Source organism: Aphelocoma coerulescens, chromosome 1 (genome assembly GCF_041296385.1).
Source record: "Aphelocoma coerulescens isolate FSJ_1873_10779 chromosome 1, UR_Acoe_1.0, whole genome shotgun sequence".
NCBI lineage: Eukaryota > Metazoa > Chordata > Aves > Passeriformes > Corvidae > Aphelocoma > Aphelocoma coerulescens.
The window spans coordinates 92476395-92490404 of NC_091013.1; the positions used below are offsets into that span (position 1 = coordinate 92476395).

Here is a 14010-nt window from a genome sequence, read left to right on the forward strand (position 1 = left end):
GGACTGTGGTGGACTGCTCCCGGGAGGGAACCAAATAAATCAGTTTCAGTAGAAGAACCAGCCTATGCTTTTTTGGCCATATTGCTAGTAGCCGTCATTTCCATTTTTCGGCTGCACCTATTGTGACATCGATTTTCATACCTGCTATCTGAAAGTGGCCTGAATTTTTTACCCTTAATACTTGGAAGAGCCATTTAAATGCAATGGACTGATGTTTATTGCCTGGTCCCAGGCAGGTACATGTGGGACTGAAATTATTTTCTTGATGTGAAGGCATCACTCAGCAACAAAATTCTGTGATTCAGTAATCAAACATTAATGAAGTACAGAGTGAGCTGTTGAATGTTTTTCATGCTCTGATTACTAAACAGAGGTAAGATCTGTAGTGAAGCAAAATGTGTTTGTCCTCATGCTGAGGTTATGCTGTTGAGTGGGACCCTGAAAGGTGCTGTTGCCTTGCAGCAACACCTTCTGCTGAAGTCTCGATCAGAGGCAGAGTTGAGTGCAGTGGCTGGTCAAAACCCAGCTGGATGGACTGCTTACAGCTTTTTCACCACATATTTTTTTCAGCAAAGAAGCAGCCCTGTGTGGTTTATCAACTGAGCTACCTAAACATTGAGTTAGAGTTGCAGCAGCAGGAAGTGGCTTCTAAATTGTAAAGCTGCTCCTTGGCTGCAAATTCAAGTGGCTGATGGTTACTGAGGCTTGTGAAGTCTCCTTGGTGGCCACAGCATAACCATAAGAGAGTCATATGTTTTCTTGCTACACAGCAGGAGGAGAGGCTGATCTGGAGCTGTGTTTTCCTCAGTGCTCCTTGCTCAGGTCTGGATTTTTAAGCTGTTTGTTGACTTCACGTGTGTCTTTGGTTGGGGTTGTCCTGAAGTACAAACTGTGCTGTAGACCAGTCATGGAGATCTCTTAATGGAAGGTACATTAGAGGTAATGGTGCAGTAAACCAGTATTTTGTAGTATTTGGAGGTAAAAATAGAAAACTGGAAAACTTCAATAAGATCTAATAATGAAAACTTGAAAAAAAAAGATTGGAGGTATAGTTGTTTTGCTTTGTTATTTTTTAACCACCAATAGAAAGTTTCCACTATTTACAAACTATTAGAGTATTTGTGAATTTTTTTTTTGCTTATTACAGAACATTCTTTTAATTTTTAAACCTTGAGGAGGGCGGATTAATTATTTTTGTCATGTACTTTCAATGGGAAGGCAAATATTTATATTGCATTAGTTTTCACAAGTGCGCAGCAATTTATTTTTCTGTAGCTAGTCTAAGTCAGTGTCAATTTTATGGCAAATCAAAGGGTGCAAAAGCTAAAAAGCTAAAAATATTTTAAAGTACTTGTGTGTTCTCATAATTTTTTGGCTGAGAGCTCAGTTTTGTATGACAAGTGAAAACCACTGAAAATATCTAGCTACAGCATTGGTTTGCAGTGGTACAACTTTACACTTCCAGTAAGTGAATTTCAAACAGAAGAGTTTTTTCAGTCTTCTAAATCCATACTCAGACATTTGCCTTGTGTTTGAATGCAAGTTATCCTGCAGGCTCTGGTGTTTGAGGCAGGTACCTGGCCATGACCCACAATTCATTTCTATGGTTTTTGCTGAGAAAGTTGCTTCTTGGTAACTGCTCATGGTGAAGTTTGTATGTGCACCACAGACATGTATAGAAACACCCATTCTACTCTGGTCAATGCTAAGTTATCTTTTTTTACTTGGGTGTTTTGTGTGTAACTTTTTCTGGTGTCATACATAGGGCTGAGCAGTCATCCTGCAGTTGTCCTTCTGATGGACATATTTGATGCAGGGAGCTTTGAAATGACTTCTGAAAAGAAAAGGGAACCAACATTGTTGATATGGGCTTGGACCTGGCTGTTGTTAAAATCTTATTCTAGAGCAGAAAAGGTGAGAGAGAGATATTGCACGTTCAAGTACTGGGTATTTTATGTACTTTATGGTGGAAGGATCTTTTCACAGAAAAAGCCTGTCAAGAAAGGTACAGCACTGCTTTAGTGTGTTGATTCTGATGTTGTTACATAAAATTTACAGTATTTTAGAGGCTTTTGGCCATAGATATGTAAGATTGAATAAATGTTATAGTCTTTTTTCAAAGATGCCTGATATAGCAGTTAACAGTGCATTTTAATGTGCATGTGAAGGGTCAGTTGAAAATTGTGTAGAATTTTGCGTTTCCTGTTAGCTGTATTTCCTTCAGAGTGCCCTCCTAATGTGGTCTCTTTCGTTACAGAAACAAAAGAATAACCTGCATTTTAAGTCTGCTCTAGCTCTTTGCACCACTGGTGGGCTGCTTTTGCGCTTATGACAAAATGACGAATTTGGAAGTACGGGGAGTAGTGACCTGAAGTGTTTCTCTTCCTCCCCTCCGGGCACATGCATGCATATGCGCAGGCACACGTGCACAGCCGTGCTCTCCTTGTTTCAGAGTCCTAGCAGGCATGTTGCCCTACTCTGGGGAAAAGAAATGTGGCATTTGGGTCAGTGTTTCTGGTTCACACACAGCCTGTGATGTAAGATGGCTTATTGCTGCACACAACAAGAATCTCTGATATACTTGTTAAATAGCGTGTAAATAGCTGCAGGCTCAGATCCCCTTACATTTCAGGAGTTTTAAGAATTGCCTGATGACCTCGTAAGAGGCAGCAGCTCTGCTTTTCCGGTTCTGGTTAATTATATCACAGGTGATGGTGTCGTGTTATGTGCATGTACAACTGAGATGTGTGCCTAAGCAGTGTATGCTGGGTGCCAGCCTATTGCGATTGCTTGTCCCGTGGGATTTGTTTAAGCCAGAAAAAAAAAATGTAAGTCACGGTTACTGAGCAGAGAGAGGTTAGCACCTGTCTGTCTACTCCATACTTTTTCTGTATTTTATTGCATCGAAGGAATATCACTGCCTAACGCTTCTAGCGCATAAACAGCTAAACAGTTCCTGACATTTAAAGAGATTTTCTGTTGTGCACTTGTATAGTCAAAGAGTAATTCTAATCCTATTAAAGATATTATGTCATGGAGGCGTGTCCTGGAGGAGAAGGCTTCTGCTAACTGGCCCGATGGAAAGCAGAGGGGAGGGGCGAGCAGGAGGGCGGATTTATTACTCGATAGTTAGGTCAGGGATTTCTGTGGGAAATGCCCAGTGGTTGCAGTTGCTGATGATTTCACGGCAACAGCAGTGAAACACAGAGTGCGCTCCGGTAGCTGGTTACTGAATGAGACACTGCAAATGGGTGGAAAGAAAAAAGACAGCGTGTGAGAGAGAGTCAGAGAGACACAGAGAGGGAAGCTGAGAGCAAGGAAAGTGCTCCGGCTCGAGGAGAGTCTCCCAGGTGTACTGCAGAAGCTTTTTGGAAATGGATGCAAGGACCATCTGCTGCCTATAGATTAGAGGACTGTAGACTAGGAGTGCAGAGAAAGAGCTTATGTCTCTTTTTAATAAAAATCAAAGTTCTGCATAACTGATTCATCAAGATAAATCATGAGTGTGCTCTTGCATGGGATATTAATGTATAAATCCATGCTTCAGACAGACAGAGTGCAGCCTACATTGCTATAAAAAATAAACCCAGCAACAATGCAGTGAATAAATTCTGCAGTGATTATCTGATTTATGTACGAAGAAAAAGAGAAGCAAAACACAGACAGCTCTTAGCGCACTGTGGCATTTGCAAGGCACTGCATTTAATGCTGAGAGATGCTATACATTAAATCTGACAACTGTGAAAAGAGAGATCATGGAGAAGTCAAGTAGTGAGGATTCTTCAATTCACCGGAGTCCATCTTTGGATAGCAAAGACTCAGATTTTGCTAAACCTTCTACCTCAGGGAGGCAATTTGGTCGAGGTTTTACTGCAGGAGCTTTCTATGGTACAACTGGATCACGCACACAGAGCCACACTGGGGTCGGAACCGGGACCGGCGCTGGGACTGGAACTGGCGTAAAAAGTGAAAAATACAGTGCACCCAAAGGCAGCAAATACGTGGTCTTTTACCTGGATCTATCCTTTGTTTTCCTTTTAGAATTTAAGAAGTGCAACATGGCAAGAGGCTGCCTGTGTTGTTTGAAATACATGATGTTCCTTTTCAATTTAATATTTTGGGTGAGTACTGCCTTTTCAGTTGCCTTCATCTGTTAGTATATCCTGTACTGCTGCATTATGTGTATGGTGCATCTTTGAAGCAGTACAGTAAGTTCTCTCCTCCCCTCCCTCTCATACCTGCTTGGAATATTTTCAGTGTTAAACTTGTGTCTGCTGGGAAATGCACATGCTTTCTATATCTTTATTGCTACCTGGTTACTGTAGCTTGGCTTCTAATTGCTCAGACTTGCTATTCTAATGTGCTTTGAACTGGGTTATCTAAGAAAGGGCAGAATTGTTGCCCTTTAAGGAAGACCAGAATTATTGTAGCATTAAAATCCTGCAGTAGCTGGATTTTTGCATTCTGTTGTAATACTTGTGTTGCAAAAAGCTGCAGGTTAATTTTTAAGTATATTTTCATTGTCACCATAAATCTCATTGGCTTTGTGTAAACTTCATTTGACAAACTGCTTTTTCATTTGAAGGAAGTTTTGTCCCATTTCTCCAATTAAAAACAGTATATATTGTGTATGTTCTAACCTCTTAAGGTCTCAGCAGAAATGTGAAATGCCTGGAATGGTGAATTAATCTGGATTCAGTTTCAGCTGCAATTGTACACATTGGTGTGTGAAGTTGGAGACTTGCACTTGCTTCTCAGGGATCAAAATTGATTTTCCTCCATCAGCCAAGAGGCGTGAGGAGTTGTAACAATGAATGCCTCAGCAAGCAAGTTAAAATTGTAATGGCTACTTTGGGCAAAGTATTGTCACATACAAGGGAGGGAGGAAAAGTTAACTCATCTGCCAGCTAAGCATCCTTCAGTACAGTATTTGTAAGGAAGTCACAGGCTAATTGAAATACTGAGTATGCATGAATATAACCCAATATGAAATGGTTTACTTAGTTTGAAAGCAAAGGTCACTGCTTTTCTGGTGGTTACAAAGCTTGGGCACGTGAACAAAACCATTCATGGTTGTGATCCAGAAACATACAGTAAGCTTCATAAATAAATGAAAACACCACCCCAGGATTTATTTTGGAAAAAGGGGCATTAGCAGTCTAGTTCAAATAGCTACCTCTGGTGTATAGATATCATTGATCAAATTAGGAGCCTTACTAGCAGGTTCTCTGTTTATCTTGACCCACTTACTGAAATAACCTCTAAGAACAAGAGTTAATGGGAGATTTGGTACAGTGTTGAAGCGCTCACGCAACAGTGAGCTTTTATCAGCAGTAGACAGTAATGCTCCAGTTACTGAACTTGTGGGCATCTTACTGAAATAGAAAGATAGAACTGATCACTGAAGAACATCTGATTAAAGTTCACTTACAATTTTAATTTTTTTTTCTTTTTCTCTACACAAACCCTACTAGAAAGTTGCCATACGTATTTTTGGAATAAATAATTTTAAGCACACCATATTTATACCAAACTGGCTATTTGTCCCAATGCTGCATGACTTTGACACCTTGAACTATTTTTTTTCCATATCTGTATGTGGTGACTTTTGGAAAAGCTTTTATCTGGTCTCATTACTCATGTCCTCTGTGATCAGTTGTGTAGGTGTCTCTTACTCCTCACCTCCTTAGATGGAACATCTTTCCTTGACTTTTTTCTTCTTCCCAAGCAGCAATTTTCTTGACTCTACATCAGACCCTCTATTTTTTCCATTCCTTGAACTTGCAAAAACATTTCAGACTTCATCTGTGTGCTCATCTCTGTCTGCTCAGCTCCCACTGGACTTTTATACAAACACACTGCTGCTTAGGTTAAAACTAGCCTACCATCTGGAACAGTTCTCTAGTGTCCCGTGCTGCTTCAGTTCTTACTCTTACCTCTTAATCCCCTTCACACTCTCCTTACCCTGTCTTTTGTTGTGAGGCTTATATTACTTTTCATTGTGTTACTAAACTTTGTCACCACATCTCTATCTTATACTCTAAAAATGGGTTTTTTTTGTGTGAACTGTGCTATTCCACATGAAAATGATACTCTGGCCTGGTGAATCTGAGTGATTATTGAAAAATGCTAAATGCAAGATGTCAGGTACTTTTCAAAGTAGTTTACAACAGACCTGATCCTTCAGCCTGGTTTAAATTGTTCAGAAGTCCCCCCTTCTTCACTGTAGCTGTCTTATAGTCAATTTTGCAAGCCAGAATGATGTTCCCATGCATTCTTCTAGTTTTGCTATATTTTTTTTTTTTTTAACTGGGATATTTTATTTTTTGAGACATTCAAATGAATAACATTATCCTTTTATTCATGGAAATGCAACTAGAATGAAGCACACTACACTACATGTGTTCTGTAGTTTGCCACATCTGGCTTCATATCTGGAACCTACACTAGTTCCACCATGACTCTCTGAGAGGTTTTGGATGTTTGTCTCTGTGTGTGCTCCTTGCTGATGCTGTGCACCTGCAGCATCTCTCACTCCTGCCCTGAACTCTCCTGCTGGCCCAGCTCTGGACTCCCCACACAGCTCTGCCACTGCCCTTTGCTCCTGCCCTGCCCTGAAGCTCTCCCTGCTATTTCAGCCCTATCTTTCTTCTTAACCTGCTTTTTCCATTCCCAGGTTTGCCTGTTCTCACGGCTTCCTTCTGAATTTCTGTTAAGAAACCCAAGTCCAAAAATGTGAAGCTGTGGCCTGCTCTTGAGCAGTGACTATCATCTTTTGTAATGCAAGGTGATTTATTTTTAAAGAGAGAAGCTTCATTTTTAAACATGAAATTTCCTGAGCTGTAATTTAAAGCAGAATGAGGCTCCTGGTCTTCAGAGCTGAGGAGACCACTTCCACACTGTTACCATATAAAATGGTGCTTGTGAGATGCTTCCTCTGAAAATGAAAACTGGAGGTGCCCCTTGGCATCCCAGCATGCTGGGCACAATTGTCTTGAATGATTCTTAGTGTTGGCTCAAAGGAGAATGTTCCTCTCTAGGAAAAGAGGAACCTTTTTCTGCTATTTCTTCTTAAGGCAGAGAAAGAGACTGGGGCTTAGTCTGTGCCTCATGGGCCAATGAACTCTACTACTCTTGCAGCCTTGCAGCTAACTCATACAGATTTGACAACTAATTATAGATGAATATTCTTTTTTGCACACATTATTTTTACATACAATATATTTTACATATTTTAATGTGTATCCATACATACTTTTACACAATTATCTGTTTTAGGGTGATGGAGAAGTGCAGTGGTCAGTTGATTCTCTCTGCGCTTTGTAGCCAACACGCTGTCACTGATAACTGCAACCAAGAGTTGTAGCAAAAATTCAGTGTCTGTGAATTCAATTCATGACAACAAAATACAGCTTTTGAAAATTAGTAGCATGTGTATCAGTTAACCTGGAAGGATCACCCATGAGTCGTGCAAAGCAAATTTATCTAAGTGGGGCCTAGCAGTAAGTTGGAACAGAAGGTGTTTCTCCACCGAATTACTGAGAGCTTCAGGTATTTCTCTGTGCCCCTCTGATTCTTAACAGTTGTTCATGGCCATCTGGCATTGCTTTCTTTTAGAGATTAGGAAAGTCTGAGCTGAGGGTTAAGGAAGCTTACAGTATTTAATTGTGTGGCTAGGATGATGATTTACACTGAATTCATCCTAAGTGCATAATATGTTTTGCAAAGGGACCGGACAACTACAAATGTTAATTGATTTAGTTTGCCTTCAAGAATATTTATGTGCAAACATGCAGAGATTGCAAAGTAGCCGATATCGCTCTGCAGAAGAAATAAAGTATTGATTTTTGCTTCTACAGATAGCAGCTAAATTGTCAACGAAGGTAATCACCAAATAGAAACATTAGGGTATATGTCTTTCTATGGTAGATTTCACTTCATTGTTATTAGAGAAAAGGATTACAATAATTATTTTCACAAAATGTATCAGAAAATATTACTGGTTAGAAAAAGGAAATTCTATGAAACATGAATATTTTTAAAAAATTGACTCATGAAGTGAGAATTTCATATGGCCTTAAAAGGGAAATTTTGAAGTGACTGGAATAAGTTATCAAAAATTCACTAGGGAACTTTGCAAGCACTCAGTGGTCATGGTTACATTTTGGCTTGTTCTGTTAATTTAACTTAGGTTAATGAGTCTGCATACAGTGAAGCATTCATAATAGACATCTTGATAGTTTTTACTGTTGCTTAATTTTAATATAAAATGCATTTAATTAGGGGAGTATATAGCAAGGTTATTAAGTCTGATCTTCTGTGTTTCAAGAAGAGCTAAGGAAAAGCTAAGCATAGTCAAGGAAATCCTTAAGGGGGTTTATTTGTTAAACTGTTTAATTTTAAACTATTAAAAAAATCTGATAAGAATAATACCTGTGTATTAATGTTATAATTAAAAGCAGAAGTTAGAAGCAGAAGTTATAATTTATCTTATTTAAATGGAACCAAATTTACAAATCCAGTTATTTAATATTTACTTCCAAAGTAAATTTTGTACTAGGTTGGGAGCATTTTCCTTTTACTGAAATGCAAGTCTAGAAGAGAAAATGATGGGCTGGAAGCTTGCTGGTCCAGCAGGAGCAGCAAAAAGTCAAATGCAGCAAATTTTTTCACTGATGCTCTGTTATTCAATAATAGATAAAGACTATTGTTCCTGGAGAATATTTTTCTGCCTTAATTATTAGTGACATTTAATATATAGCAGGAGTAATTAATATTTTTTTTCTGTAGATCACAACCAATATTGTGTGTTTATCAATGAGCATAAAGACAGTAGTACAGCAGCCATGCAGGTCACTTTTACTAAAGTCTCAGATCAGACTAACAGAGAGGGAGCATGTCCATTCTCTGGGTCTGGCTGCTGTCAGAGCTCTTGGTAGTGTAAAGCAGCTAACAACTTTAGAATGGTTTACATAAGGTAATCCATATTTATTTATGCCAAACTGGAATAAATAATATAGTGCACTGTTTAGTTTGAAGTACAAAGCTTTAATGCCTAACTGAACCTGTTGGACAGACAGTTAAATCATGGGAAGGGACTTTGTCCCTACAAATAACTGAAAATTAATCTCTGAGGTTTAAAAGGGGTGGACAGTTTGTCCCTTATATCAGAACAAAATTGCTAACGACAAACAGCTTTGGAAAGGAAACCCATTAAATTTCTGTCTCTTTTGTTGCCCTCCTGCTGGCTGCATTATTTGATATTCCCCATTTTCTGACACAGGGGATAATGACAAGGAGAGACAGTGAGTGACCCTGGGATGCTTGTCTCTTGACATAATAGTGATATTTACTTCTGTTGTATTTTCACTCTGATGACATAAGTGTGGTGACAGTTGCGGTACAATCCTGTGAAAATAAGACTATCCAAAAACAACCAACCAACCAAAAGCAAACAGAAAAATCCCAAACAAACAACCCCTCCCCCCAACCCATAAAAACCTCACATCAAAAACTCCACAAAAAACGCAAAAGAAACGAAAAAGACAGTGAATTCTGGAAAAGCTAATGTTTTCAGTGACATTAGCAGGAGAATTCTTTTTTTCTCTTAGGGATTTGAGAAGCTGTGAAAAGATCCCAGCTATTAGTTTTAGTTTCCTCTCCAAATGGTATAGCACTGTTGGTGTCCCTATGGAAACATGCAGCTCGGTGGGGGAGAACCATTAGATAAACGTTTTAGCATGACAGTGTTTTGGCTGGGAGAAGGAATGGTAATACTGAGTTCAAACAGTGTGGTGTCCTAATGAATGGGATGTAAATGAAGTCCATTTGTAACAGCATGATGACATTACAGAATAATATTCAAACTTTAGTGGAGACCTGAGACTAGTTTTAATTTAAAATATTGAGGTTTGCTTGAGAGCTGAGTTACACTGGTTAATTCAGGTGGTGAGGGCCCCATAACTCGTTTTAGGGTCTAAGCTGTTTCAACGTGATAGGGAAGACATGAGATACAGCATTTTTTGCAGTGTTCCTCTCACTAACTACTCTTTGCTAACACTGTATTTTATTTAGGTTGTTTTGGGGTTTTTTTTAGGTGTGGGGGATTTAAAAATTATTTTGGTTTTCCTTCAGTGTGGAAGCATTTTAATTCTAGCTGTAGGTAGGTGTGAGAGCCGTTTGTGTCTGTTATTTTGGATAAACAACGAGTTGATTCATCACTCAAGCAGACTTGTACACAACTGCTATAATGTGGCCTGCTGGACAGTTTGTTCATTTGTACATGAGGAGGTTTATGGTCATTGAAGGTGAGAAGCGGAATAAGAATTTCAAGTTGAAAAACGAATTCCTCCCCTCCAGTTCTCCTTGCACCCTTGTACTCCCAGAGTTAAATCTTTAAATGTATGACTCAGGTTCTGTTCCTCATATCCTTTGGCTGCATGACATTAAACAAATTTCTTCAGCCTTCTATGTCTCAACTCCCCTAACTTTAAAAAAAAAGGATGTATCAAATTTTCATAGAGCAATGGCTTTAATCATGGGGTACAATTTTAGTCAGTTTTGAATAAGTGTAATAACTGTGGTATTTCCTACTTGATTCTGCATTTCTAGACGCATTTCAGTAAGCCACCTGGTAGGGCCTTGGTTAGCAGGGTCCCTTTTTGTCTGCTCCTGCTACCCCCCAGGTAAGTAGGTCTGCAAGAGGCCCATCCAAAGGGGTATAATCTTTCTCATGTGAGTAGAGGATGAGCTTGTAACTCCATTATCTGGCTGTCCAAGGAGGCACCTAATTTGTTTATTTAAACGCTGCTGACACAGAACAAGACCTGGGTAGAAAAGATGGGAGGATGCATTCCAGTTTCTGGAAAGTAAAGTGTGGTTTATTGGGGTTTTGCTGTACACATAGTTGGAATGTTCCTAATCAGTAGCCAAGTCACCACCGATATTATGGAATACTATAGCTCCTCTGTGTTTATAATTTATAAAGTTACCCAGCTTTTCAGCAACTTACGAAAACTGTGAACAAAAGGAAGAATTCTGCTGTTTATGTTGGGCTTTGCTTTAAATATCTTGCAGAAATAAACAAACCACACTTCTCAAACAAAGGGAAGGGATCTCATATGGCTGAAGGTGTGTTATTAGACAGTGAATGTTTGCTGAACTTGTTGGAGACTTTTCACATAAAACTTAATGTGAGATAATAAATACCACTTTACAGAAATGGCTGCAGACACTGAACTGAAAGCCATTTCAGAACTTTCTGACACAAATTAGCTTTAAATCAACTCAGATCTCCATTTAGCTTGGTCCCTTACTGCTTAGGAGCAACTTAAATTGCTGAATTTATTCAGCAGAGATAATTGAACTTCCAGTTGTTTGGAAATTTGACTGGAATGACTGTTCTTTCCTGCTGCCTTTAATGAGCTAGGCCAAAAGTCACATGGCTATCAAACCACCTTCATTTAACTACTGCATCCAGTATAGCAAGGATTGGGAATATTCGTGGGACTTGCTGCCAGTTGGAATTTTAAAAGTCATCTACAGCTCATCTTCAATACTGTCTCTCGAAATTTGGTGCCCTGGCCAATGGCTTTATCACTGCTCAAGTAACACACCTAGAGCTAGGTTCTCCACAGGGTTGCAGAACACCCAGTCACTGTTTGTTGTTGTCCTTAATCAAGTCATAGCCAAGTCCCTACAGTCTTAGTAACCAATCCAAACCCATCTTTAAGTGTTTGGTTATGCAGTTATCATGCTGGGTCTCTTCTCTCTCACCCAGAACCTTTGTGCTGTCTGGGAACAGAGCTGATGGTTGCCCTTTGGAAAGGGATGGAAGCTGAAGCACAGGAAGACTAGTTTGCCATTTCTTTTACTTCTTTCTTTGCTTCCTTGCATTTGCTGTGTTTTTGTTGTTAAATGTAGGAGATGAGAATTAACTTTCCAGAATCAAAAGAATTAGTAATGTTTAAAAGTATTGCTTGTTTTAGTAGGGAAAGAACTCTGTACCCATGGATTCTGTTGAATCTGTTTGGTCCTCGTTTCAAGCTCCTGTTGCTAGTCCTGTCTTCTGACTCTCCTGAATGAAAACGCCTTGTACTGTTTGTAATCAGTGCAGCAGGGATAGTTTTGAAAATACATTAAACTAGTCTCTACATGTCTTTCTTCCCATATAACACTGGCAAGTCACAAAGCATCAGAGACTGAATTTGTATATTTTTTACTTCTTTTGTGGATTTCCCCATACTTCTGTTTTATGTGCATTCTGGTACAATTTCTGCTGCTGTAGGTACAAATTATAGGTCTGCAGTAGGAAATGATTACATTATTGTTGATTTTTAGAAGTGTATGACATGTATTGAGAGTTGCAGCAAGGAATATAAACCAGCAGAAACTGGTATGCTAATCATCTGTTACAGAATTATTAATTTCTAACACTGTATTGAGTTGTGACTAATAAGTACTTTTTTTTTTACTAAAATAAGAAGGGTTTAATGTTTTATTTTATTTTTTTTTTATCATGAAGAAGACTGAGGCAAGACAGTGATGGGCTGTGGATGAAGATAAGATTATGAACAGATGACTATAAGCTGTAGGGGTTGATCAGCTTAACAAATTACCAGTCATTAAGAGAGATGCATTAGTTGCTTGTGCACATTTCTCCCATGTTGTTGATGTGCTGCAAAGCATGTTAACTTAAACCATGCAGTTTACTCTGCAAGTAATGTATGGAATGGTTAACAGTGGAAGCAGTTAACTTGGAGTAATTCCATCATATATAGTTGTGTCTCTATACCACAACGTACAATCACGGAGGCTGAAATGATGCAAAAATGCAGCAGAGGGAAAAGAATTTGCATTGTACTAGTCGATCAAATTTCCTCACCTAATTTGCTGTCTTGGAGAATTGGAAGTTACTAGAGGGGCTACTTCTGAATCAGAGGTTTGTTCTTTTAGGCTTCTTAATTGATGTATTAAGCACACTTTGTTTTAAATGGTGCTGCTGAATACTTACATTTTGTTAGTAGCTGTGTCACGAAGCATGGATTCTTCACAAGACTCCTTTCTTCCTCTGTATTGCCTTGGAGAGTTTCCAACTAGTTATGCTCTTAAGCAGGTAAGAGAAGTGTCTATGAATAGATTGTAATTCAGAAATGTAAACATCTCTTTTTGTCTCATTTCATAGTAGTTTTAAACTGAATTGATGGTGAAGAATCTCATTATCCTTTACTTCTATGCCCATCCCCCACATTTTCCCTTTCATCAAGCAATTTCTGTGTTCCAAAGTTTCCCATTTTCTTTTGCAATGTCCTCTGGATGCAGAGACACAGTTAAATTAGAAAAAAATAAACTTCATGTTCTCAATTGCTCCTTCCTTAGAGTTTCAGTTGCCCAGTCTTCTCCATTTTCACTGCTTTAAGGATTTGATATTACATCTGTTGCCATAATCCCAGAGTGCCTTAGGACCACTTAATGTATTTATCCTCTTGACACCCTGTAAGTATGGGCCGTGCTTTTATCTTCCTGCTACAGATGGAAAGCTGAGACATCAAAACAAAGAGAATGTCTGCATTGGAGCATAGGGTAGAGGGCTGAGAGTCATTAGAGACCAGAACTAGCAAGTTGTCATGGTTTAACCCCAGCAGTACCTTGACACAGCCACTTGCTCATTTCCCCATCCCTCCACCCCAGTGTGATGGGGAGGAGAATCATGAAAAAATTAAATAGGTTGAGGTAAAAGCAGTTTAATAATAGAAATAAAATATAATAATAACAATAACAACATAATGATAATTGTAATTAAAAGGGAAATAACAAAGAGAGAGCGATATAAATGAAATCCCCAAACCCCCAAGTGATGCACAATACACACCCACTGACTGATGATCCCAGCCAGCTCATCCCTGAGCAGCAGTTGGTGGCTCCAGGCTGACTCCCTGCAGTTTATTTTATGTACTGAGCATGACATTCTGTGGTATGGAATATCCCTTTGGCCAGTCCTGCCCACGTTCC

At 39.0% G+C, this 14010-nt stretch overlaps 1 protein-coding gene across 5 annotated transcripts in view; it reads left to right on the forward strand.

Annotated features, from left to right (window-relative positions):
• TSPAN9 (tetraspanin 9) overlaps window positions 1-14010 on the forward strand; it is a 173068-nt gene that overhangs the window by 72929 nt on the left and 86129 nt on the right. For all 5 annotated transcript variants that reach the window (XM_069017738.1, XM_069017749.1, XM_069017726.1 and 2 more), the window contains one exon: window positions 4042-4121. In XM_069017738.1, coding sequence (XP_068873839.1) covers window positions 4059-4121 — 63 coding nt within the window. In that variant the 5' untranslated portion in view covers window positions 4042-4058. The remainder of the gene's footprint in view (window positions 1-4041; window positions 4122-14010) is intronic.